Consider the following 27319-nt stretch of genomic DNA (forward strand, 5'->3'; position numbering starts at 1 on the left):
TTATGGATAACAATTTTTAGATAATTAAAAATGATGTCATTGGAATATATAAATATCATTTATTTTATAATAATTTATGTAGCTTCTTCCTTGTTAAAAAGTGGAATTGGAAAAATTAAAGTAGAAGACCTGAATATTATTAATTGATGAATTAAAATAGTTTTTTTACCCAGTTTTAACATTGCTTAAAATATAAAAAAAGAATATTAGAGCAAAAAACTTTATTTGCAATTTTAAACAGTTTTAATGTTAAGATTACAATTTGTTTCAGTGAATGAATAAATAATTACTGTTTTGAAAATTACAAAGTTGCTCATGAATAGAATAAAAAATCCAGCTAAATTTAATTTCCGTCAATATTTTAACTTACTAGGCCTATTGAGTAAAAATAATTTTCCAGACAAGAATAATATATTTTATGTTTTACAATAATCTTAATAATTCTAAGTGAATAGCAAACAATTAACTACTTTAGCTACTAACAGGACTTCCTATATACCGGACCTGCGCCTACAAAAAAAATGGCCGCCTTATGTGGTGGCCGGCATTGATATTTTAAATGGGAACTGGACGAACTGAGATTTCGACAAACTGAGACGCTCTCTAACAGCTGATTAGTAATTTTTTTCTCAGTAGGAATCTCTATAAGACCACCACATACGGCGGCCATTTTTTTCTAGGCTCAGGTCCGGTAGTATATAGGAGGTCCTGCTACTAGTCTAATATTGGTTTGAAACTGGAAGAATACTCATGATAAAATATGTTCTCTATAAACTTGAACTATTCTATATTTTGCATTACCCTCCATAGTTTGAGAATTACTAGACATACTATTATAATTATTTGAATAATTTCTTTTTGTATCATCAGGAATAAATAATTGTAATACTCCTCTTCATATTTGAATACAAATATTTATGTAATTGCACTTAGACAGCAAGTAAAATTTTATAGATTCATAAATTTGAGATAAATATACATATTTATATTAAATATACTGTTCCAAAACAAATTCGATCATTAAATTTTAAATTATCAAGTTTGAATCAGATTAGCTAATTATAACTTACTTTAATTATCGGACAAATGGCATTTTGATCAAGAGTAATTATTTTTTGATTGAAAATTTATTCAATCACAATAATTATATTTTGTATGGATCATTGCTCTACTATTGGCTCTCCCATTCCTACCACGCTCCACAATTGATTGAATCTTCTTTCTTTTGCTTTTGAAATAAGCAATTTCCATGAGTAGAAGCAACGCTAAAAAAGGTATTTCTCATCTTATTTGACAGAAAATTTTTGAAATATATAAAACACAATTATATATAAAGCATATAATTTATCAGACAGTTCAAGTCAATCAAGCATTAAATTAAAACTAATTTATCAAGGATTAAACATGAACAATTAAATGCACTCATTTCTACGATATATCCAAGTTATATTAACCGAAAACGTTCCTATTCCCTGAGTTTCGATTCCTACATAATTTTTTATCTAGGAAAACTTATTAGACAGTATCATTGTTACACCTCCAATAGTATATATTTTCAATATATCTTTAGTGTTTGGTGGGAGAAGGTTGAAGATATCGTCTCAATAGTGCTTTCAGATGATCTCTTGGGTTGACCAGGTTTTACCTATAGTGAGGTCCACGTTATAATGGCAGTAGATAAAGATAGGAAAACAGCGATGTCGTTTGTCTGCCTTGATTAATTATATTCACACATTGTTAAAAACGGATTTGGCAACGTTGTGGAGCTAGAAAACGATAGTGGTATGTGTTTTGTCGAATGATAGACAAGGATAGCAACACGAAAGTTAATAAAATACTGCCATTATAACATGGACCTCACTATAGCTAGCCGATCTCGGAAGAATTTCATTCCCAGTTGCACAATGGTGGCAATTTTGATACGGGATACGAAAAATGTTTTCGATACATAAAATAATAGAGTTCCTATGTTAAGGTGTTGCGTTTTTACAAATTATAGTCGACACATTCTATTTTGTGATGAGCAATAAGGTGAGCTTCATACAAAGAACAGCTAGTATTTCACTCATTCACGTCAAATCGTCAGATCTTTATTTCAATTTTAAAGTATTATCAACAGACATCACGATAATAATTGAACTAATTCAATTAAATCTCAATTGAGCAATAGTAATTTTGAATTTCAAGCAGTATCTAAAGCACAAAGTGCAGTAGTGTTAAATAGATCAAAGTTTAAATAAATTGAACACATTTCATAACGTATCGATCTTCGTAATAATTTCTCAGATTCTATAATGTTATTCTCTCAAGAATACAACATGTCTGTTAGAAATTATTGATAGCTTCAATTTAAAATCAATGATGAATATCTAGTGCACTATTTCTAGTGGACGATACAAGTTAAGACATTCAGGAACATTAAGATCTAATCATGGTGGAAAATTGGAATTTTTAAGTTTGTAGAAAATCAGCCACCAATATAACAACAACCTCCCCCCACCCCCCTCCAACCACCTCAAAAATATTGATTTATTGTGCTCTACTAACTTTTCTTTGACAACACCGCTTGCCACTGCAAGGGATAGTCATCAATAAGATAGCCTTCTAGGCTGCCAACAGTATTATCATAGAAGAACATGCTATGTTTTAATGATAATAATCTAGTTTCTCTATGATATTATATGTGCTAAAATATTATCACCTGAAGCACAGTAGCCGATGAAAAGTACAAGAAAAGCTCCACTCAGAGTGTCCATGCTCATAGCTCTTGGCTGACTTCCATCCTGTTCTTCTTCTTTGGCCTTTCTACCTTCAGCTACTGTCTCGACTTTCTTATTGTCATTTGCATTCTTGTCTTCAATTAATTTCTGGTATTCGTCCTCTGTTATTTTGGCTAGAATACCAGCTTCAAATAACTGCATCAAACTGAATAAATTTCAATTCAATTTCATTTATTGCCAATTAGAATGTTCAAAACATATTACAAAATCTTTATAATATGACATATCATTAAAAATATAAATAAATAAGCATAATTACTCATACATATACTTGAATAAAATTAAAATAAAATATAAAATCTAGGCATCACCAGCAAAAAGAAAATCTTTGCCCGCTGGTGAGAGTGGCAAAACAGTAAAAGAAAAACATAATATTTCGAAATAATGCAGAAAGTTAAAGTTAAATTTAACTAATAATTACAAAATTTTATAACAGCAGAATCATAAAAAATCAAATAAATATTGTGCAGAGAAAAGACTATAAAATGAAAATAAAATAATCTAAATTAAATTGCTATATTTAATGTGAGGAAATATTCCGTCTTAATCCACTCATTGACGCTTTTTTTACTAATTTTGAAATCCAAGTCAAAAAGTATTGCATTGATCAGTTTACTGCTTGTGTAAATTAGCTGTCTTCTGATCAATGAAAGTTTAGTAGGATGAACTTGAAATTCCTCTGTTACACCCGGTCTGAAATGATAAGTGTTCTTGATCAACTTTGGGAAGATATTTTTATTTTTTATCAGGTATTTTATTAAGACTTTGACATATAGTTGTCTCACGGTAAAAACATCAAAATCCAATATTTGTAAATAGGAGGAATATCGAAATTACTTCATATCAATGAGACAATAGTAGTTAGGAATACAATTACTTATTTTTCAAAGTATTTTCACATTTTTTGTCATTGTATAGTTTTTATTTACACAATAGAGAATGATCCGATTCGGGATCCACCTGTAATGATAGGTATTCTATTACCCACAATCATTCCATGCACAAGCCTACGGCTTATTCGGGCATTGCCCTCAGTAGTAAAATTGAGTAAAATACAAATTTGAATGAAAAGTATTTGAGAGGAAACAATCATTTCCACCCTGGAACTATACTTACACTCTATTGAAGTTTTGTATGAATGGACATCCAACTTGCAATGCTATGGCCGAATACCTGGTATGTAGTTTCTCACTTAGGTGGAAGAAATGAGCACCTGCAAATTGATCAGACAACCTTGACATTCAGTGAGAAACTGGAATGCTGTGGTCTAAATACGGATTCAAATATAATATTGATTCATTAATACTTCATGTTTTAAATGACATACTTTCAGAGATAGTAATATTTGTAAATTTGATTTAAATTCTATTCTACTTGGAACACCAATGGAAGATTGTCAAATTGATAATTTAAACAACAATCAAAATAAGCTTGTTTAAATAAATTTTACAATATTATATTATTATATTTTGTTGATTCATGTTCTTTTTACATTGTATGTAGTGATTTAACTAGCTGATTTATGAATAGCATGAATAAACAAATGAAGAGAATTTTCAATGATCAATAATACAGCTCACACCTACCGTATCTTCGAGTGTTGTAGTAGAATGTTTCTCTTCCCCCAATCAGAGCAAAATGCTTGTTATCTTTGACAAGTTCGATTCCTCTCTCTGCAGTTGTTATTAAATACTTCGGTTGCCGTTTCATTGTATTCCAAATCCTTCTGTACAAACCAGTACCATTCTGTTGACAACAAAACGTTTTCAATTTTATTGATGAGAGTTGTTGAATTTCAGTCTTAAAATCACCCATGTTTCATCAGACAGTGTCAGACAACATAACACAATATCACATAACATGAAACCACATCAGATTACATGAAAAAACACCAGACAACACGAAAGAATATTGGCATATCAAGACTAGATAACAAATTGACTCATTATGTTGACTCAAATTAGCTGTCTAGATATTCCTCTTAAGGTATAGAGCACCCCAAGGTATAGAGGGAGTTCTCAACATATTTTTTCTTGAACATTTTTTTTGGAATGTTTCTAATTACTGAGGGAAATTTATTGATCAACGAACTGTTGATATTTCCGTCTTTCATAGGATTTATGCAGTCTTATGGTGGGCTTTACCAAATCAAACTTTTTCCTGGTATCATGTTCATGATATTCATGCTGTTTAATAAACACATTTTCATTTTCTTTTATGAAAACCACATTGCTGAATATGTACATACTAGCCAGGGTCATAATGCCCAATCGTTTAGGAGTTTCTCCGCATGATTCATTGAATTTCAGTCCACCTATGCATTGTAGAGCTTTCTTCTGCCATAAAAGCCCCTTATTTGCAGTGGCGCTGTTCTCCTATAATCGAAGCCCATAACACAAATGTGAATGAATTGCATTGATCAATGAAAATGATTGATTGATTTGATAATGTGTTTGTGAAAATTGGGAATGGAATGAAATATCCTCCCACAGCCCCATGGGCATAAGAAATCTCGGTATTTTAGTTTTGAGATGAAAATAAATATATTTTTTAACTTTCCATTGATTTTCAATGATTAATGCTTAATAATCATCATCTGAATTTGAAGAATACATCACCTCAAGATTTCCATGAGACGCACTATGAAGCTCGGCTAAAAGTTGAATTCCTTTTTTCTCCATTGCTCCAGCTAATTGCTCTAAACTGCTTATTGGAGTCTCTATAAGACAATTAATACAATGTAGATCTAATCAAAATCAAGAAAGAATTACAAATTAATAATTATATTGTTAATTAATTAACACAATATGTTCTTTGACGGTAGTCCCATATTGTAATTGAGAATATTTATTTTATTAATTTGTATATAACTTTATGGCTAATAAATTAATTTAAATTTGAATAAACAACATGATTTTACAATAATATGAAAAGAAACTTCTATTTCATACATGGAAAAGTTCACAATCGGAATCACCATAAAAAATAAAACGGAAAACATCTCTCAAAATGACTTGCTCTAAGATGGTTTTTATTCATAATTGTTTATAAAAGCTAACTTCGCAGAAAAATTCTGAACTATCAAGGTGCAATACAAGGACATTCCTTTACCTACAATTATTATATACTTTAGAAGCAAACGAAAAAATTGAATGTGGATGAAATTGCACAATAATGTTGTAATAATGTGAAGGATTGAAACTGTGAGCTGATAAGGTACGAACCTCGGGCTGGCCTAGCCAGCATTGATGTCAAATTGGCCGAATACATGTCACCTATCACATAAGTTGCTCCCAAATACAGAGTCAACACTACAAAACGTACTTGAGTCGAGTTGGTGCGTACAAGGCAACCTGTCAATTGGAAAATCATTGACTATACATATAATTTATTGTATTATATATAGTAGTAGTCGAGTTTATTAGTTTTTAAGACTATTAGCCTACTTATGCTAACAGTGAGTTTGAGATTAGATCAGATTCTTTTATTTATGCTGATTACAATATATGTTGTCATATATATACTTTAATATAAAATACCGTAATTAATGACAATAGCAAGCTTTCAATAAATAAATTAACAAATTTTGAGCTATAGGATCATTAAACGATAAGAGAAGAAATGATACTTCGATATCTACATACAGCTCAAGGAATTATCCGAATTAATTTTTCGAAACACGAATTTCGAACTACACAAATATTATAAAAAGGCATGCTTAATATTTAGAAATAAATAAATATCTACAGGGAACACATATCTAAAAAACATACTTGGATTATTACTTCTTTATTATTAAAGTGATATGAACTTTCATAAACATTTTAGTAAATTCCGATTCTGTTCAAACTTAAAACTTGTAATCTTTCTTAGTTTATTTCATTCTTTGGCTTTGTCTTAATTTTGCAATACATTTTGATGGCCCAAAATATTTGTTTAATTTATTTTCTTAACCTGGTCCCTAGCATAGTTTCATATCATGATTGGTGAGATTCACTCGGATTTGACTATTCACGAGACTCTAGGTTCAGTGTTTCCAATAATTTTACAACTATTCTCAATACTGAGAATGGGGTGTTACAGATAATTACTTTTTGGCATTTCTATGTATTACCGTATACAGAATAACATTTACTGGATTGAATCATCATAACATATGATTTTAATTCCATAATGGTTTTTAAAGTGTGAACACAATTTTTATTCTTTATTTAACAGATTTAAATTTCACGTAAAAGTATTTTTGGACAGAAAATAGTGATTGCAAGTGAGGAAATGGAAAACGACTGAACCTTATTTTTAAACGTTCATTACCTACTCTAGATTTGGGAGAGAAATAAATAGATGAGAGTTCGGCTGTTTTTCATTTCCCAATATCATTGTTCTGATGATACTCGTAAATGCCTGATGATGTACAAACGAATAAATAAATAAATATTTTGTAACGTAAGAAAAACACAACATAATAACAATAAGATTTTATTTTGAAAGCTGATAACGTTCACAAGGAACCCATTTCCATAAGTGGGGAGGCTTCAAGTTTTGTCTTTAGAAATATAATTGAGATGATTTGAAACTCACTCTGCTTGAGAAAAATTGCTGATGTCAACCAGATACAATCACAGAGAAGCTTTCCTCTATCCTTTTTTACTATTCTTTCTTTACGTTTCCCAACACGTGCATTTCTCATGAAAAAGAACAAAACTGGACCTGACACCAAAAAGGTGACAATTACAGGGGGCCAAACCTGGAAATTGAAAACGAGAGGCTGAATATATATAATTTATGGTTAAAGAAATACGAGTACCATGCTGCCTAGGTGGTTAGAGTAACTGAATACAGTCCCACAATAATTTTCTTCTGTAGATTATATTTAAATTCAGAAAAACCTCTTAAACTGAACTGATGAATTTTCCTGCCTTCAACATTTAAATGAATGAATCTTCCAACTATTTACGCATTGTAGAAGTTTTGATATTTTTCCACAAAGAAATTTTTCACGAATTTTCAAAATTACTAAAAGGCGGCCTATTGACATTCAATTAGGCTATATTCGAGTGAATATGAGGAGTTGATGAAAAAACAGAAGAAAATTGGTCTCAGAAATATCATATTTGATAGTATCATTTACACATCACATAAATATCACGTAGTACTGTACAAGTACTGTTTAATTATTATGGTTGGCCCACAAGCGCTGTTGGGGAAGACAGCTCCAATTCTCGATTTACTAATCATTTGCAGGTGAATAATGGTGAATAGAATAGAATACTAGGAAGTGTTTTCCATTTTCAATAAGTGGGGAGGTTTCAAGTTTTGTCTATAGAAATAAGTACGTAGAATTGAAATGATTTTAAACTCACTTTGCTTGAGAAAAATTGCTGATGTCAACCAGATACAATCACAGAGAAGCTTTCCTCTATCCTTTTTCATTATTCTTTCTTTGCGTTTCCTAGCACGTGAATTTCTCATGAAAAAGAACAAAATTGGACCTGACACCAAAAAGGTGACAATTACGGGGGGCCAAACCTGGAAATTGAAAACGAGAGGCTGAAAATGTAGGCTATAATCATGGTTACGGAAATACGAGTACCATGCTGCCTAGGTGGTTAGAGTAACTGAATACTGTACCACAATATTTTTCTTCTGTACGTTAGCTTATCTAGATTCAGAAAAACATCTCAACCTGAATTGATGAATTTTTCCACCTTCAACATGTAGGTGAGTGGATCTTTCAACTATTTACGCATCGTAGGAGTACCGGTATTGAGATTTTTCCGCAAAAACATTGTTTCACGGATTTTGAAAATTACTTATAGGCGGCCTATTGACATTCAATTAGGCTATATTCGAGTGAATATAAGGAGTTGATAAAATACAGAACATTGGTCTCTCTGAGATATCATATTCGAAAGTATCATTTACACATCACATAATATACTGCAGTACTGTACAAGTACTGTATAATTGTAGGCCTACCATTAGTGTTTTTCATTTTTAATATTTTTAAGAGACAAAAATTGATTATAAGACTTACTAATTAGAAGTTATTTCTTAGCTTGGCTCCCTAGTAAAGGTACAACCTCCTTCGTTACCATGATAATAATCCAATACTCTTTAAAAATAAATTAGTTGAATTAACATCATCTAACTATTGTTTATTCAGCCCCATAATTTATCCAAAATGATTTTTAAGAGAAAAGAGAAATTCTTTACCTTCCAATGAAAAGGTCTGATAAGAGCCACTGCTTCACTGAGATAGCCTGGCGCATGAGTCAGGAAAACCTCGTTGTCAACGAGTGTTGGAAACGTGAAATCAACAGCCTGACTTCTCTCATACGTCACTGTTAGATCACCAATAAACATTTCCACTTCCTATAAAATTATCAAATTAAGCATAATCGAAGCATATCAACATACACTGTGCCCCACGAAGAGGTTTACACGTTTCATTCTATATTACGTTATTATATTCATGCACCGAAATTTTTAAATTTTACACAATTTACAAAGTAGGTCCTAAAAATATTCTGGGAAAATTTCAACTCCCTAACCTTCGTAGAAACAAAATGGCGGCATATTGAAAAACGATACTTCAAAAGCATTAAACAGGTGTTTTTGGTTTTATAAAATATTTTTATTGTTGCACTTTGAGGCAATATAACTTTTGAATAAAAAAAACTAGAACAAGGCCTGATGAAAAACCTTAAAAATCCAAAATTAAAATTGAAACCCATCCACAGCAACACACTGATAACAGCGCTTAAGAAATGATTTATAAGCTCTCACAAAGAAACTCCGCGATATCCGGAGAAGTTCCTCTTCTATTCAGCGTTTTAGTTCCTCATAATTATTGAAGCTATGGGTATGAACTTTTTCCTTCAAGTAATCCCGTGAAAAGAAGTCAGAAACAGTTAAATCTTGTGATCGGGGTAGCCAATCTAATAAATCACTTCCACGACCAATCCAACGGCCATGAAGATTGTCATTTAGTAATTGCTTGACATGATTTGCGAAATGTGGTGGAGCACCATCTTGTTGGAAGATTGCTTGATCCATTACTGGTACCATCAAATGAGGCGAGACTACCGCAACGTAGTAAAAAAACACAGATAAAAACTCATGAAAGTAGTTAGCGAATTGGTAAAATTTTCAATATGCCGCCATTTTGTTCCTACGAAGGTTAGGGAGCTGAAATTTTCAAACCCTACTTTGTGAACTGTATAAAATTTTAGAGAATTCGATGCAAGAATGGGCACGTAATATAAAATTTAACGTGTAAACCTCTACGTGGGACACGGTGTACATTCTGGGCATGTTTTTTCGCTTCAATAATGATTGTAAGTTGCATGAAATTAATTGTTGAAGTATTTGACAAAGAATCAATCTTAGTAAGATTTTGATAAAAACTGAGTGTTATAGAAATTATTAAGTCTAGTTTCAGTTAACATTTATTTGTCAGCAAATGGAATTAGCACAATACAACAAGAAAGAAAAGAGGCCAAAACTTTTTATATTATATATTATTGATATTCATAAATGATGATGAGCACTCCACTTACACGTTTCCATATTGTTCCAAGCACTCCCTGCATTGAACCGTTGACAATAGCCGAGCCTTGGCTATGATCAGGTGGATCAAAGTGCACTAGTCTGCAATAAAACAATATTCGAAAATCGTTAGTTTTTGCTGAGAATAGGAGAATAGTGATCATAGTTTTTACATTTCACAGTGATTTTATATTAATGAATCTGCAGTTTCACGAACAATCAGGTTACCACGTAGCCCACTACTGTGTACAAGTGAGGCAAAACAGGCACAAGTCATCGTAAATCGACAAAACAGGATGCTGGCACCTTATGAAGAGTCTTCACAAATTCTAGTACGGTAACCAATTTGTCATCACATATCCGACCTAAGAATTTGAAAAATGTAAAAATTTAAAAAATTATTGCAATTTCAAGTTTTTGTTTGTTTATTTTTTTGTTAATCAAATTCGCATAATTTTCGTCTTCAATGTAAGATGTGAGAATAAGTTTTGGTAAATATTTTTTCGTGTACTGTCATTTCCAAAAATTTAATTTATTTCCGGACAAACCGTCAGCTATAAATAATAATAGTATTTATAAAAATATTCATATTTGATGCTTTACGGCACTACTTACATTAACTACAGGAATTTTGAAACGCCTCTTATGGAAATCTCTATAAACATCTTCTGTTTGTGGAAGTAGAGGGTGAACAAACAGTTTATCTCGCTGAGACCACCAATTCACCAGTTCTAGTTTACCTTTTCCATTTGGAAATTTTCTGTTGTAATAGAAATTGAAACTGGAAATCGATCACAAAAAAAATTAATTTCAAACACCTCTCTGATAAGAAAGAAAACGTTAGTATGAAAAAGATTGACTGAGAATCCATTCAGGCGAACAAACCTATTACGCAAATATAAAGCAAAATAATATTAATTACCAATACAACATGAGTTCTTACTCATTACATAAACAGTAATTCTTGGTAATCTGTTCAAATTATTTGCAAATCAAATAATTAAATTCAAAAGTAGTTAATCATTAACGATATTACTAATATCGGATGGATGAAGAAGCAGAGCATTTATGCAATAGATCTAGTAAAAATGTTTTGTATTTTAATAATTCAATCGGTTAGAAATTCAGGGTCGTATTCAAAACTGATTTTTGAAACGACAGCCGAGTACGGCATATATCACCAGCAACCAATAGCAGGAACCAATCAGAACGATTCCAGTTCTGGGCAAAAAGAACGAACTTGGCAATGTTCTGTCTTAAAAATCGTTTATAAAATGGACCCTGTGGTATAATCAAGTCAGATTCTGTCACTGAATGAATATCATGATTGAATTATAGATCAAAATCATTACAATGGAACTTCCTTTCAAAACGTAAGGTATGCAAAACAAATAACTGCATCGAATAATTTATCAAACAGGTTTTTTTTAGCTAAAATTTGAATGTGATACATAATTATAAATACGGCTGGGAAGTCTATACTTGGTTATACTTAGTTTCATTATTTGCTAAGTTTTACAAATAAGTACTACCTACAATTATTGTTGTATTTTATTTGTTTTTCTGTAAAATGAAAACATATTCTATTCTTATATTTTGCCAAATTTAATTTGTGATATGAAAGTAGAAATATGTAGGAAAATTCGTGTCAAAAAGGAAATAGAATTTTTGTTGGGAAAATTAAATTGAGGTAATTAACAGTAGTAGGACCCTTTAGAGATAAGTAGTCAAAAAGTATTAATAAATAAAAAAAATAGGAAAATCTTCAATGAAATGATAAATTTTTTAATGATGGATAGTAAAATTGCAATCAAGTTTTCCTTGTGAATAAGTTGGGATGTTTTGAGATCTAGTAGAGTAATTGAAACTAGTTGGATATGAAGTTTATTGTTGAGAAATAATTATGTGAGGCTCCAGTAAGGTTGGAAATGTCAGTGAACTTGAGAATCAGTAATAGTGTAATAGTAGTCTATCAATGTCTTGGTAAATTCAATAATGTTGATAATCAGAAGGCAAGCAGTAGCAGTCCATCAATGCTAAGTTAGAGCTGAACTTTCATATTATTAAATCATGCGATGAAAAGTATGCTTCCAGTGTTTAGAGAAAATGTCACGTACTCTAGTGAGAAGCGAAATACAGAATTATTATTGTCAATTAAAGCCTGGCTCCCTATATCATAGTTTTGTTTTGACTAGCGTTCTGTGGTAGAGGTTTCCTACTAGAATATTATAATGAAAAGTGTTTTTCTCATGATTGTAGAATGCTTGAGTCATGTTGAAAAAGATCCGAAACAGATCAGAAAAAAATAGGAAACAGATCAGTCTATTGAAGACAAGATTTTTTGTCGTGAGTTATAATTGGATAAGTTTTTGTGAGTATGGCGCCACTCTGTAGCCTTGTCCCTATACACTCAACGAAATGATTCCTAATGAATGAGAAGGAGAAAAGAGAAAAAGAGTTATGATAGAGATATTTACCGTATTTGTTATAAGGATTCATTACGGGTTCATGAAGGTTTTATTAGTCAAAGATTTTGTTACGTGACAATATAATGTATATAGAAGAAATTACGGAATGTAAATAACTTGCGCAACTAGATTAGTCATTAAATTATGTTATTAACTTCGTTATATTAAATATATTTAGGTAGGTGAATTAGGTTTAATTTTATTTCATTGATTGGCTGCATACTCGCGGTAAATGAAATGATTGTACAGTTTTCCCACGGTAGTAGATAATTGATTGTTTGACAAATCAGGTGATTATCAATTTTTGAAGTTATCAACAGTCATAATATCCTATGTGGCAATGTATGTATGTGATGTCTCTAATAATAATAAGTTATTTAGCATAAGACGATTTATCATAATATTCTATACTATACCCATTTTCAATAGCTTAATACTCATCCATTCATAGTTAAGAATTATACATTTACCTAGTTAGGAGTTAGTACACATAGATAAAATATATTCTCATTCATAAAATAATAAGGATAATGTCTAAGGCCTCATATTTATATTCTATTCGCTTTATATTCATATTATTTTTGATATCCCTATTCTTTATTAGTTTACCTTCCGTGATTAATATAATTATAATCTTATCATAGGTTTATTCAGTTCAACTGATTCCGTTTTAGTTCACTTTAATACAATTCAGTGATACAGATTTCCTGCTGGAATACAATAATGGATAGAAAATTTTCGTAGCTACGGAATGTACATCAAGCGTGTGTCATTGCTCTCCGATGGCTCGCTAGCGTTGCAGTTTCAACCATTATTATCTTTGAATCTTAGCCTATGTAGAATATTATTGCCTACTGAATTGCTTTATATTGTTAAAAATATGTTGCACTCTCAACTCTATAGTAATGATAGTTAGATTTCAATACATTCAGCTGAGTGAAAAAGTTTCATCCTTTACTATTATGATCAACATACTTCATATTTTACAACAGCAGAGTAACATAGAACCAATTAAAACTATGATGTCTTTTAAACGTTTTCCCATGTTAGAGTTTGCCAAGAAAATAACCAGGGACTCAATAAAGTGATTGAAATATTCAAGATTATTATACTCGGTCCGTCTTTAGTACCTACTTAAAAGATGGACACGTCCATATTGTTTTGTCCTGACTCTTGCCACAGTTTTAAAGACTCTTGCCACAAATCTCAATTAGTTATACATTTTGCTGGATTTCGGAATGATTAAAGAGATTTCTTTTGAAGAGGGCCCGCTTCAAATTGGATCCTACTATCAATCCAGAAATTCGACTCTCCAAATCATGCAGAATGCCTCTATGGTAACATATCCTGATTAGATTTCTTTTTGCGTGTTTCACACCGTAAAGAGGGGGAGTGTGCCGAGCACTCTTTTTAATTCAGGCCTTTTCCCAAGTTATAATAGTAAATTTAATACGCAATAGACTAGAGCCATTATTGTAAGTGAGTTAGCGAAATAAATTATTTTCTCTCTCTATTATGAACGGCCATGATTTCGAGTTTCCCATGATAGATATTTAAAAATTGTGGCTCCGAGTCGTCGAGGAATGTAGATTATGGAATTATCTCTAAAACTTAGCCTTCCTGTCGCGACATAAAGTGCGATAAGTTGGAAAACAGCAAGCAATGAAATTATAACAAACTACCGATTTTGCAGTTACTATTTGGTCCAAAGGCTCTAGAAGCCACGCGACGATTGGTCAAATTGATTCCCTTCACCCAATAGGAGACCTGTTTCTAAATACAGTAGTGGGGATTCCCCAGTCGAGAGACCAGATTACGTTTTGGAGGACACTTTGCTAGGAGCACTACGAGAGTAAAGATGTAGTCATTATGTTTCACCCTTTTTGGGCAAGTTTATAAGTTTATATAATTAGTTAATGTAGGAGCTAGTTTTATTTTTATTAAAGTTTAAATTTTCTAGTAGTGCCATGTCCTGAAAGGTTTAATTGTGTTTCTTCTTCATGTACGAATAATTGTTTCTTCAAATAACCGCTAAGCGGTTCATGTGTGTCCCCAAACCAACTTCTTGTACTACCACCCCTTTGGTTCCGCAACTTTATGTAACACCGCTTCAAGACACCCGTTCAGACGACAGGTCTAGGGACGTAAGAGGACGTCGCCGTCAAGCCAAATTCAACCGGTAAAAGCTCACCACCAAAAACAAGGTACTGTAACCCCGACGATAAAGCAACGTACAGACCATCGAAAGTGCAGTGTAGTGAAACAAAGGTTCATTCGAGAATGTCAATCAAAAGTGGGGATTCAAAATTATTATGAAATTAAGCATAATCGAAGCATATCAACATACACTGTGCCCCACGAAGAGGTTTACACGTTTCATTCTATATTACGTTAATATTCTATATTCTATATATAATTTTATATTCATGCACCGAAATTTTCAAATTTTACACAATTTACAAAGTAGGTCCTAAAAATATTCTGGGAAAATTTCAACTCCCTAACCTTCGTAGAAACAAAATGGCGGCATATTGAAAAACGATACTTTAAAAGCATTAAACAGGTGTTTTTGGTTTTATGGAATATATTTATTGTTGCACTTTAGGGCAATATAACTTTTGAATAAAAAAACTAGAACAAGGCCTGATGAAAAACCTTAAAAATCCAAAATTAAAATTGAAACCCATCCACAGCAACACACTGATAACAGCGCTTAAGAAATGATTTATAAGCTCTCACAAAGAAACTCCGCGGTATCCGGAGAAGTTCCTCTTCTATTCAGCGTTTTAGTTCCTCATCATTATTGAAGCTATGGGTATGAACTTTTTCCTTCAAGTAATCCCTTGAAAAGAAGTCAGAAACAGTTAAATCTTGTGATCGGGGTAGCCAATCTAATAAATCACTTCCACGACCAATCCAACGGCCATGAAGATTGTCATTTAGTAATTGCTTGACATGATTTGCGAAATGTGGTGGAGCACCATCTTGTTGGAAGATTGCTTGATCCATTTCTGGTACCATCAAATGAGGCGAGACTACCGCAACGTAGTAAAAAAACACAGATAAAAACTCATGAAAGTAGTTAGCGAATTGGTAAAATTTTCAATATGCCGCCATTTTGTTCCTACGAAGGTTAGGGAGCTGAAATTTTCAAACCCTACTTTGTGAACTGTATAAAATTTTAGAGAATTCGATGCAAGAATGGGCACGTAATATAAAATTTAACGTGTAAACCTCTACGTGGGACACGGTGTACATTCTGGGCATGTTTTTTCGCTTCAATAATGATTGTAAGTTGCATGAAATTAATTGTTGAAGTATTTGACAAAGAATCAATCTTAGTAAGATTTTGATAAAAACTGAGTGTTATAGAAATTATTAAGTCTAGTTTCAGTTAACATTTATTTGTCAGCAAGTGGAATTAGCACAATACAACAAGAAAGAAAAGAGGCCAAAACTTTTATATTATATATTATTGATATTCATAAATGATGATGAGCACTCCACTTACACGTTTCCATATTGTTCCAAGCACTCCCTGCATTGAACCGTTGACAATAGCCGAGCCTTGGCTATGATCAGGTGGATCAAAGTGCACTAGTCTGCAATAAAACAATATTCGAAAATCGTTAGTTTTTGCTGAGAATAGGAGAATAGTGATCATAGTTTTTACATTTCACAGTGATTTTATATTAATGAATCTGCAGTTTCACGAACAATCAGGTTACCACGTAGCCCACTACTGTGTACAAGTGAGGCAAAACAGGCACAAGTCATCGTAAATCGACAAAACAGGATGCTGGCACCTTATGAAGAGTCTTCACAAATTCTAGTACGGTAACCAATTTGTCATCACATATCCGACCTAAGAATTTGAAAAATGTAAAAATTTTTAAAAATTATTGCAATTTCAAGTTTTTGTTTGTTTATTTTTTGTTAATCAAATTCGCATAATTTTCGTCTTCAATGTAAGATGTGAGAATAAGTTTTGGTAATTGATATTTACACTGTTAGTGGAATACTCACTTGAAGTTGAGTTTCTGGGATATCAGATCAAGTAGCTTCTTATCTCTTCCCCGAACTGATTGTATTACATTGTTGTCAGAATAGCTCACGAAGTACCAAGGAGGTTTCTGCAGAATTTCACGATTAGTTAAAAATGTTATTAATTATTAAGCAAGAGTTTTATGAAATTCAAAAACATTAACTAGTGACTTATGAGTTGCGAATTTTATCCAAATTAAAAAAGCGATGAACAGCAATAGTTCAATGAAGCGTTATAGGGTAGTTTATGATATACTTTATCCCTCGCTGATCATGACAAATGGCGAAATAGGTAAGGGTAAAATATGAAAATAATTGTAAAATAATAAAATAAATATTGAAAATTATAAAATAATTGAACTTTTGTAGGTGATATAAGTTATCGAGTATTTATAATAAAGCTCAAAGTTCAAATTACTTAGAGAAGCTGAATTATTCAATCAGGCTTTGAGCACTGAAACATGCTTAGAACTATACAGTATACATCAGAGTTCCATTCGAGGTTCATGCAACTCTTACATCAGAGTTCCATTCGATGTTTATGCAACTCTCACTAGAATTATAAAACAATATTCCAATTACTGACTTCATACCCACAGGAACATTGTTTTTGAAAGCTAGGATTTTATACAGCTTCTCATTTGGTAAAAACAGTATAAGCTTGGTAAATAAATGAGAAATCTTTACAATATTGGTGAATATTTTTTCGTGTACTGTCATTTCCAAAAATTTAATTTATTTCCGGACAAACCGTCAGCTATAAATAATAATAGTATTTATAAAAATATTCATATTTGATGCTTTACGGCACTACTTACATTAACTACAGGAATTTTGAAACGCCTCTTATGGAAATCTCTATAAACATCTTCTGTTTGTGGAAGTAGAGGGTGAACAAACAGTTTATCTCGCTGAGACCACCAATTCACCAGTTCTAGTTTACCTTTTCCATTTGGAAATTTTCTGTTGTAATAGAAATTGAAACTGGAAATCGATCACAAAAAAGTTCATTTCAAACATAGCACCTCTCTGATAAGAAAGAAAACATTAGTATGAAAAAGATTGACTGAGAATCCATTCAGGCGAACAAACCTATGACGCAAATATAAAGCAAAATAATATTAATTACCAATACAACATGAGTTCTTATTTAAACAGTAATTCTTGGTAATCTGTTCAAATTATTTGCAAATCAAATAATTAAATTCAAAAGTAGTTAATCATTAACGATATTACTAATATCGGATGGATGAAGAAGCAGAGCATTTATGCAATAGATCTAGTAAAAATGTTTTGTATTTTAATAATTCAATCGGTTAGAAATTCAGGGTCGTATTCAAAACTGATTTTTGAAACGACAGCCGAGTACGGCATATATCACCAGCAACCAATAGCAGGAACCAATCAGAACGATTCCAGTTCTGTGCAAAAAGAACGAACTTGGCAATGTTCTCTCTTAAAAATCGTTTATAAAATGGACCCTGTTGTATAATTAAGTCAGATTCTGTCACTGAATGAATATCATGATTGAATTAAAGATCAAAATATTACAATGTAACTTCCTTTCAAAACGTACGGTTTGCAAAACAAATAACTGCGTCGAATAATTTATCAAACAGGTTTTTTAGCTAAAATTTGAATGTGACACATCATTATAAATACGGCTGGGAAGTCTATACTTGGTTATACTTAATTTATCAAACAGGTTTTTTTAGCTACAATTTGAATGTGACACATAATTATAAATACGGCTGGGAAGTCTATACTTGGTTATACTTAGTTTCATTATTTGCCAAGTTTTACAAATAAGTACTACCTACAATTGTTGTATTTTATTTGTTTTTCTGTAAAATGAAAACATATTCTATTCTTATATTTTGCCAAATTTAATTTGTGTATGTGTGAGTAGGAAACTATGAATGCAACTTACTTTCCAGCTCTGGTTTTCACAAACACGCATACTTGAACCGCTTCAATTATAGCTGCGCTGAAGTTTCTACTGGGCGGAAATTTGTTCCAAAGAAATATGTACAGTATATTGCGTTGTATGAGATCTTCCTTCTTTATCTACGAATAAAACACAATATAAAAGGTGATTGATTAGAAGGAGAAAAGTATAACAGCTCAACAGGCTTAATCTGAGAGAAAATTAGAACTTTTGTAAGATGAAATATGGTATATTATAAAAGAATTAATGTACAGTAGCCTGTTCACTGGATGAAAAATATGGCAGATAAACCAAAACATGAACTTTTGATGCCATTGTACCGATATTATTACAAGCCAGTGAAGAATTCTTATGATTAATGTGTAGCTGGAAATAAAATTTATGTTTCAAGAACTGATTCAGCTTATAGAGACTAGTTTCACTTATTATTGATATTGAATACTCGTCTCAAATATTACAAGAATACTACATTCTATTTAGTAGGTTAATTTAATATATTCAATCAATATAGAAATAACTACATGGTATCCATTTTTAAACTTTTTTACATAAACACTACAAGTTTCAGCTTTCAGGCCATTATATTCAATGTTTGTTCTAATATACATAAAATAATATGAGAAAAACTGATTTAAAATATATAGACATAACATTATTAAATGATAATGATCAAGAGATATCAAAGACAGAAAAATAATAAACTGATTGTGGCAAGGAGACGGTTTGATTGAGGAACTATGCAGATCTTTTAAAAACGATAAATGAGCTATTATTTAGTTTATATTATATAGCAATTTTATACATAGGCCTAGTTATTCTAAACACAATGAAAAATATCAAAAGTAGGTACCATTCATTTTATTTCAACAATACAAGTTTGAACTCTTCAAAAGCCATTTTCAAGTGTAATAATTTTGATAATGTTTTATTGTTTTAATAATCAGTAGCCCTAAAAAGAAGAGAGGCTACTAATGAAGACAAGTATTAGAGTATACTAATACTAGAGTATACTTACAAGTATGAAGACAAGACAGGCATATGCTTAAATATAACTATTTTGAACTATCTCTGACATAATTATTAAATATTATCTCAGTTCTTAAATATTACTAAAATACTGAACAGAGAACAGAATCAAATGAAATTGGTTCCATTACCATATTCATGACATTTTCCAATGTCTTCTTACGACCAATAATCAAGTACACTACTCTCTTGTGAGATGTCATATGCTTCTTTATATCAACCTGCAACTAAAGTTTTCAACAATTATCTTTTAGAAAAAAATCGACAAATTTCTAGAATTGTCAAATATGTTCAAGTTATTTATGTATGATCATGACAATAGTTATTGTTCCTAGATTCCACGTTCTTGGTAATACTATAGACAGAATAAACAGATGAATCTGTTACTTGAACAGTTCAACAGGGTTGAATCTGTGGCAACACCTAGAAAATAGTTAATTATTGAATAAGTACTAGAAGAGACGCTTATCATATTATTAAATTGATTTTTTTGTGTAGTTGAGAAGTTGATATTGTGGTAATTATTCATATTGAATGAAAAAGACTAAGAAATTGTCAAAAACCACGGATTCATTGATACTTAGAAGGACCGGTTTCGGTTATTACATTGTCAATCTCTGATAAACCTCTCTGTTTATCAGAGATTGACAATGGTGTAATAACCGAAACCGGTCTTTCTAAGTATCAATAAATCTGTGGTTTTTGACAATTTCTTAGTCTTTTTCATTCAATATTAAATTGATACTGAAGATACAGATACTAGGTGTGTGTAAGATAGTATCTTTTTTTCTTCAGTGTTTCCTTAATTGATAAATTTGATTAATATAACTTGTGTATGACCGCTGCCTTTGTGTCCATAGAGAAAACGTGGAATTCAGAAAGCCTGACCGCTGTGTATGAATGTAAGAATTTTTGCATTACATTTATCATTGATTTAAAAATAAAAAAATTAATTTTAAAATGAAAGCTTGGAATTGACCTTTGATTTTTTATCATCATCTTCAAGTTTGTGGATTGTTGTCATAACGGATGCCTCATGCAAGGAGATAGTCAAGTCTGTGCACACTCTGTCAGCTGAAACATTTATTCATTTATTTATTGAAAACATTACATGAAAATAATAATAAAACTCAAAGAGGTTTACAGCTTAACACCAAAACAAACCTCATAAGGGTTAAGTATATCATATTATTTCATCGTTCAATAATTTACTTTGACTTTATAAACAATGAGGATGTGATAACGAAACAGTTTGCTCTGAATCCATTTCAGTAAGCATCGATCACCAACTTGACAAAATATTTGCTGAAAGGCCAAGATTCTGCCCATAAAATTCACTTAGCGATTACTAACTTCAACTGAGTTTTCAAGAATGTCTAGTAGCCTTGTCATAATGTTCAGGAGTATTCAGAATGGGTTTAGATTTGAATAATCCATAATGAATAATACCGTGAATCATATAATCTAGGTAATCTTACCAACAAGATGATCCAAAACCAGTGTTATGTGGTTGGTTTGCAGGCCTTGAGTGATATCAACCACAACTGGCGGAAACGTTTTCGGGTCATCCAGATAACTCCAGCCTGGAAGAAAACAGCTTCACTTTGAAAACCTTTTGTACAAGTACTGTAACGTCATTGAGTTTGTTAAAAAATATCATTTTTCAAAATATAAGATCTACTTTGAAACAGTCAATACTAGATATCTTCAAAAATCGTCAGATTAAACCTGAAAAGTTAAAAAGTCAAGGCTGTTCGGTACACTTTTTATTATTTAAATTGGATAATCTTTTCCAATATAATTGTTAAGATCATTCATTATAAGAGTGAGAAAAAGTGGCAACTGAAATTTTCAAGTGGTCTAATAAGCGAGTTATGGGTTGTTGAAGTGCTAAATTTCCAGATTCCGTTTTCTTTCCAGATCATAAACGGTTTCGACTATATTAACAGAACTCCTCTTAAAAATTAAAAAAATGTATCGTTCCAAACTAAAACATTTTATTTCCCATATCGTTCATAAATAAGAAAGTAACATTTTTTGTAAATTCGATAACTTGTTTATTTTGGTATTAATCGCGAAAAAACGCATATTAGAACAAAGCCAATGATATACTGAATGTATTAAAAAACTTCAATGGAAAATTCGTTTATGATCTGGAAAGAAAACGGAGTTTAGCACTTCAACAACTCATAACCACTTAATTAGACCACTTAAAAATTTCAGTTGCCACTTTTTCTTACTCTTATAATGATCTTAACAATTATATTGAAGAAGATTATCTAATTAAAAAAAATACTTTTAGCTAAAAATATATAGATCACTTGGATGTCGATGGCACTAGGAAGACTTGGGAGAATTGTATCGCCCAAGATCTTGTAGAGAAGGGACTAATACCAAACGAATCCCATGAACGAGAATCCTGGAAGCGACTAACTCGAAACGTCGACCCCATCTGAGTGGGAAAAGGCTGAGAAGAACGCATTTTTAGCTCAACTTTGGAAAAGGGCGAAAATATAGCTGAAAAATAAAATAAAATTAGAATAGCTACTATTTCAAAAATGACTTTTGTCAAATAATTAAATTATTTCACAAAATAAGATATTTCATGAAAATAGTTCTCAAGTACCCTTTTGAAATGTTTCATTTATTCAACCACATCATGTTTCAACCATGTATGCCCTTAGTAGCCCTATAAGGAAACGTGCATATTCTTGGAAAGAATATGGAAATTTGTCATTACTTAATGCCGAAAACTGCAGACGTTGAGCGAATTAATTTCTTCGACCGTGCACTCTGTAGGTGTAATGTAGGCTCTAACACCAGTCAGAATATCAAGTGCCGAAGCTTCATTAGGCACATCATGAGTTGACGAAACAGCGGAAAATATAAAATTTAACAATAAGCTGCTTTGTCAGTTGTCCATCAAGTAAAGATTGACACTTTCTACAATTGTTGATGGAAATCTATTTTTTGTACATGCTCCGCAGCTTGGGATACTGTACGAGAGAGCTGTGACAATTGAAATGTGGCTGAAAATGATAATGCCATTATTATAATTCCATCAAGCAATATTCCCTCCTTAACAGAAATAATCACGAAGAATAAACTTGAAGAATAAATCAATTTCAAAACTTTATCTACCTTTTATCAAAGTCAAACTTATTAGAGAAACTATACAATAATACAGTAACATAACGCTTTTGCCTGTTGATACACTATTGTAGAATGATGGAGCAGTCAGTGTTGATAAAATCAATTCTCTCATGTTGGGAAAAGATGACCTTTCTTAGCGTTCAAGCTGCCAAAAACTTCTCAACTCAATCAATTTTTCATGAATTGCGACGTGGGCTTCTGACATTTGCCGGTTTGCGTGAGACAGATTGTTTTTAGTTGAAGTTTTATGGTTCATCAGTTAGGTACGATTTCGTTTTCATCTATGAATTACCTCAAAATATATCAATTATATCATGGCAAAATCAAAAATAGCGCAAAAACAAGGAGTGACTGCTAGTTTTACTCTCGCAAACTAGACTCTTTCCAACTGACTCATTTATTGATAAGTAATCTACGAGTGATGGAAGTTTGTGAAATCATATTAATAAATCAATCAATTCACAATAAATATCAAAACATTACTAATCATTCATTCTAAATCATTCAACGATGATGTTAGGGTCCAGAAAGATTGATTGATAATACTTGATTAGAAAATTCATTTAATGTTTTCAATATTATAACATACTGTACTTACGGTACTGTAGTAAACTGTTGATATAAATATAATCTACTTAGATATTATCACTATACAAAAACGACATTTGGGATAGTTACAAGATACCAGAGCAACCCCCAAAAAATGTGAATCTCGTAAAACAATTACCAATTATTTCAACGAATAAGTTATGTATGTTAATTCTCAAGAACATGGAAACTTCAAAAATTGATTCATGAAATACACAAATGGAATATGTTTTTTTTCTAGTGTTTTAGGCTATTACTATCACAAATGAAGATCATGAAAACATTATTTGTCACTTATCAGATTACACAATGCTTTATTTTTTATTAATTATAATAAACAAATTATTGAATTGATGCAGCTTTTAAATTGGAGCTGATACAATATCTTATAGTCACAGTAGACATCGAATTTACATTATAACACACATTGTATAAAATGAACAGCTACTACATTATTAGTAACTTAATTACATTGTTACACAGAAAAGCTATATTGTTGAAAGAAAGTTCCTTCACTCGATTTATTGGATGAAAATAGAAGATAAATAAAAGCGAGGGCTGAATGATTGGATTTTTCAGATCAATATACATCAATTGAAGATGAGGTGTTAGGATAATGTATGACGAAATCATTCAGCTTTCTAGATGAATATAATATTAACCACCTACATTGAATTTCAAAATGATCTACGACCGGCGAGCATTTTTTTCTGATAATTTGTTAAGGAAACAATTTGTATTGAGTGAAATCATTTTGCTTGAAACACCCAGATACAATCAGTTGAACATCAAGCAAAATATTTTAGCTAAAACAAATTGTTTGAAAGTGGAATATTTCTTTGTTCTGATTTTCTCCATTGTTTTCAGCCTCTTGGGATCGAAAGCAAGCCTCTAAGAGGTTGAAAGCAGAGGATGAAAATAGTCGTTTCATTCCGTATATTGCTATCTATTCGTTATCATGGAATACAGTAAATTTTACAGTATTGTTTACTTTTAACAAATTTTACTGTTTTGTTTTTGGAGTGAAAACAGTAATTTTACCAAAATAGATTTTGCCAAAGTGTAAATGAAAGCCGGTCCATAGATGCATTCAAAAATGCTGATTATATGTAAACTGATGAAAATATAGTAATAATATTGTGAAATCTTACATCTTAGAACGAACGAAATTATTCAGTAGAAAAAATATACCTCTCCCCACTTTGGTATATGTACTCTCTTAATATATAAACATTTTTCCAGTAGTTGTAATGTTTGATACAAAACCTAGGATTTGAACTTATCACTTACATGATAGAAAATACATACATATGCTAAAAACAGAATAGAAATACTTATGCTTGGCAGTTTAGTACGTCCGTTGGAAAATCAAGTTCTAACACTAAAGATGTACACATTGCAATGTCTCTACACTTAAGCATGGGTGGTGTCATCCTCAACGAAGTCATGAGCCTCTTCTCTCGTGCAGCACTCCACGTGACTGACCTACAACACAAATTATCGTTAGTCAATCTACTTGACGCTTAAAACCATTCTAGAACTTTTCACCTCATCAAAATAATTTTGAATAAAGAATATTGCAATGTTTATGCGGTTCAATATTAGATACGAATGCTCAGAATAGGACAATTTTCAATAACAACAGATGCTTGATTTCTTGCAAGAGTGGGAATTCAAAATTAAACTCGAATAATCAAGTTCATACATTCTAGAAAGCCACAAATTACTGACAGAGAAATCGCGGCTTTAGAATTTGTTAAATTGAAGTTTATCGTATTCCAGAGATCGCTTATTAACCACTGCACTACAGAAATATTTATTAAACATTACAGCAATTTGTATGTTTTTACGGCAATATAATTGTATGATGTCATTTTTCTTTAGGGCTACTTTTGATATAAATAAAAATATAAATCTCAGTACCCTTCTAAATTATTTTGTCACAACATGTTTCGGACAAAATAATTTTTATTTTATAACATATTTTTATTTATTTATTATAATAATAGCTTTATTGACATGCATTATATAAACAAAAGCCTCTCAATTCTCAATTGAAATAGTTTGCGGTTAACAGTTACAAAAAAAAACATCTCAAAAATATCAAAATTTACAAACTCCAGAATGTATTACTTTATGAAAATACAAATTAAGGTGACTAATTTGAGGTGGCACTACCGAGTCGGTAGTGCTATCCCTTGTATGTTTGATCTCCAAATAATTGGTATTTTCTACAATCGGTCAGTGATAGGTGCAATAATAGAGCCATTCACACATTTACAACAAATAATTATTTTACTCTACCATTGAACTCAATTTCAGAATATTGTACGCAATACGCAACAGTAATAATATGATGAATAGTCAACCTCTATCATACGTTATTTTTGTCCGATTATATTTTAATATTGGTAATTATTATTATTATTATTAGCGTATGGCTTTTAATGATGGGGAGACCCAAGGGTAGTTCCACCTCGCCATATTATAGTACAAAGTTCCCTAATGGGAAACCGTTATAGTAACCAAAGGTTAAATATAGTAATTAAATTAAATATATAAATATTTATAATATTAAATATTAAAATGTGGAATATTAAATATATAGTAATTAAAGGTTATAGTAACCACAATACTTTAAATTTACACTTTTCACTTCGGAATTAAGTTCATTTTGATGTTAGAAAGTCCAATATTGGTAATATTCCACATTCAAATAATTGATCTCGCAAATCCCATATTGCGATTTCATATAAATGAGATCAATGAAAAAACGTTCATTTTGAAAAATTTGATCAGTTCACCTTGAAATCCCAATGGTATGAGAAAATATTATTGTTTAACATTAAATTTCTGCTACAAACCTTATTTCTGAACTTGACACCATAGAACTTATTGGCGTTCTGTAAGAGCTCAGGTCTGAATGTGGTTGTGATGAATTGCGCGTCTTTGGACATCTCGTGAATCATTTCAGCAACTGCAGTTCTGTGTTGAGCATCTAGCGCCTGAAATTCACAATCAGAGGTACACCAATATTTTAACTGAAAACGTTAATAAATTCATACGTCATGCAGTATATCACATTATTATAAAAGTATGAAATTCAGTTTGAATCATAACCTACAGAATAGTATCTTAGTTACCTTCGAGATAAATTACTTTTGAAACGTTTTACTTATTCCCTTTAAAACTAGCTGATCATAATTGATGGTAGGAAATTGAGTACCAAGAAGACCAGGCAGATGCGAGAAAAGAGTAATGCATTGAGATTGAGATTTCGAGGAAGAAAATAGGCAAGAGTTTCATTTTCATGAAATAACTGAATGAATACATTTATACATTAGTTCGACTTTTATACTGGGTGAATGGATGACTGGGAAAAGTAATTCAGCAAATGATTGAAGTAATAATTATTTGCTTCCTCAAATACGTTTTTGTATACGCCATTTGGTAATGGTATTTGAGAACAGCCCTTCATGTTACTGAACTCTATCATAATGCCTCAACCATTCTTTGCTGAAGACTTCAATAATTATAAATAAAGAAAATAATTTAGAAGCAGGGTCAGAGAAGCTTTCAAACTGGATTCGAACAAAACAGTGACAGTGAAAAATAATTCCCTTGAGTTCTAATTGGACTATCCTTATTCAGTCCGGCCGAGCGAGGATGAATAATCCCATTAGAACTAATGGGAATTATATTTTCACTGTTCACTGGTTGGTTGTCTCAGCCGAACATTTTCAATGGATTTTGATTGATAA

General features: G+C 31.4%; 2 protein-coding genes across 2 annotated transcripts; both read right to left on the reverse strand.

Annotated features, from left to right (window-relative positions):
• Positions 1-265: 265 nt before the first annotated feature.
• LOC111054444 (ionotropic receptor 40a) lies at positions 266-21361 on the reverse strand. The gene is made up of 15 exons (XM_039427300.1): positions 21296-21361; positions 20797-20891; positions 19949-20044; positions 18774-18910; positions 17662-17827; positions 16826-16932; positions 16311-16401; positions 8997-9155; positions 7362-7527; positions 6005-6133; positions 5399-5499; positions 4367-4526; positions 3897-3993; positions 2702-2925; positions 266-1265 (listed from the first exon to the last, which is right to left on the reverse strand). Exons 2-15 carry the CDS (start codon positions 20839-20841, stop codon positions 1132-1134), a joined length of 1812 nt encoding a protein of 603 aa, XP_039283234.1. The 5' UTR covers positions 20842-20891; positions 21296-21361; the 3' UTR covers positions 266-1131.
• Positions 21362-23515: 2154 nt separating this feature from the next.
• Positions 23516-27290, reverse strand: LOC120351133 (structural maintenance of chromosomes protein 3-like). Its single transcript, XM_039427298.1, has 3 exons — positions 27179-27290; positions 26423-26563; positions 23516-25043 (listed from the first exon to the last, which is right to left on the reverse strand). Exons 2-3 carry the CDS (start codon positions 26525-26527, stop codon positions 24972-24974), a joined length of 177 nt encoding a protein of 58 aa, XP_039283232.1. The 5' UTR covers positions 26528-26563; positions 27179-27290; the 3' UTR covers positions 23516-24971.
• Positions 27291-27319: the final 29 nt, after the last annotated feature.

The sequence above is a fragment of the Nilaparvata lugens genome, chromosome 4, assembly GCF_014356525.2.
Source record: "Nilaparvata lugens isolate BPH chromosome 4, ASM1435652v1, whole genome shotgun sequence".
In the NCBI taxonomy this organism is placed as follows: Eukaryota; Metazoa; Arthropoda; class Insecta; order Hemiptera; family Delphacidae; genus Nilaparvata; species Nilaparvata lugens.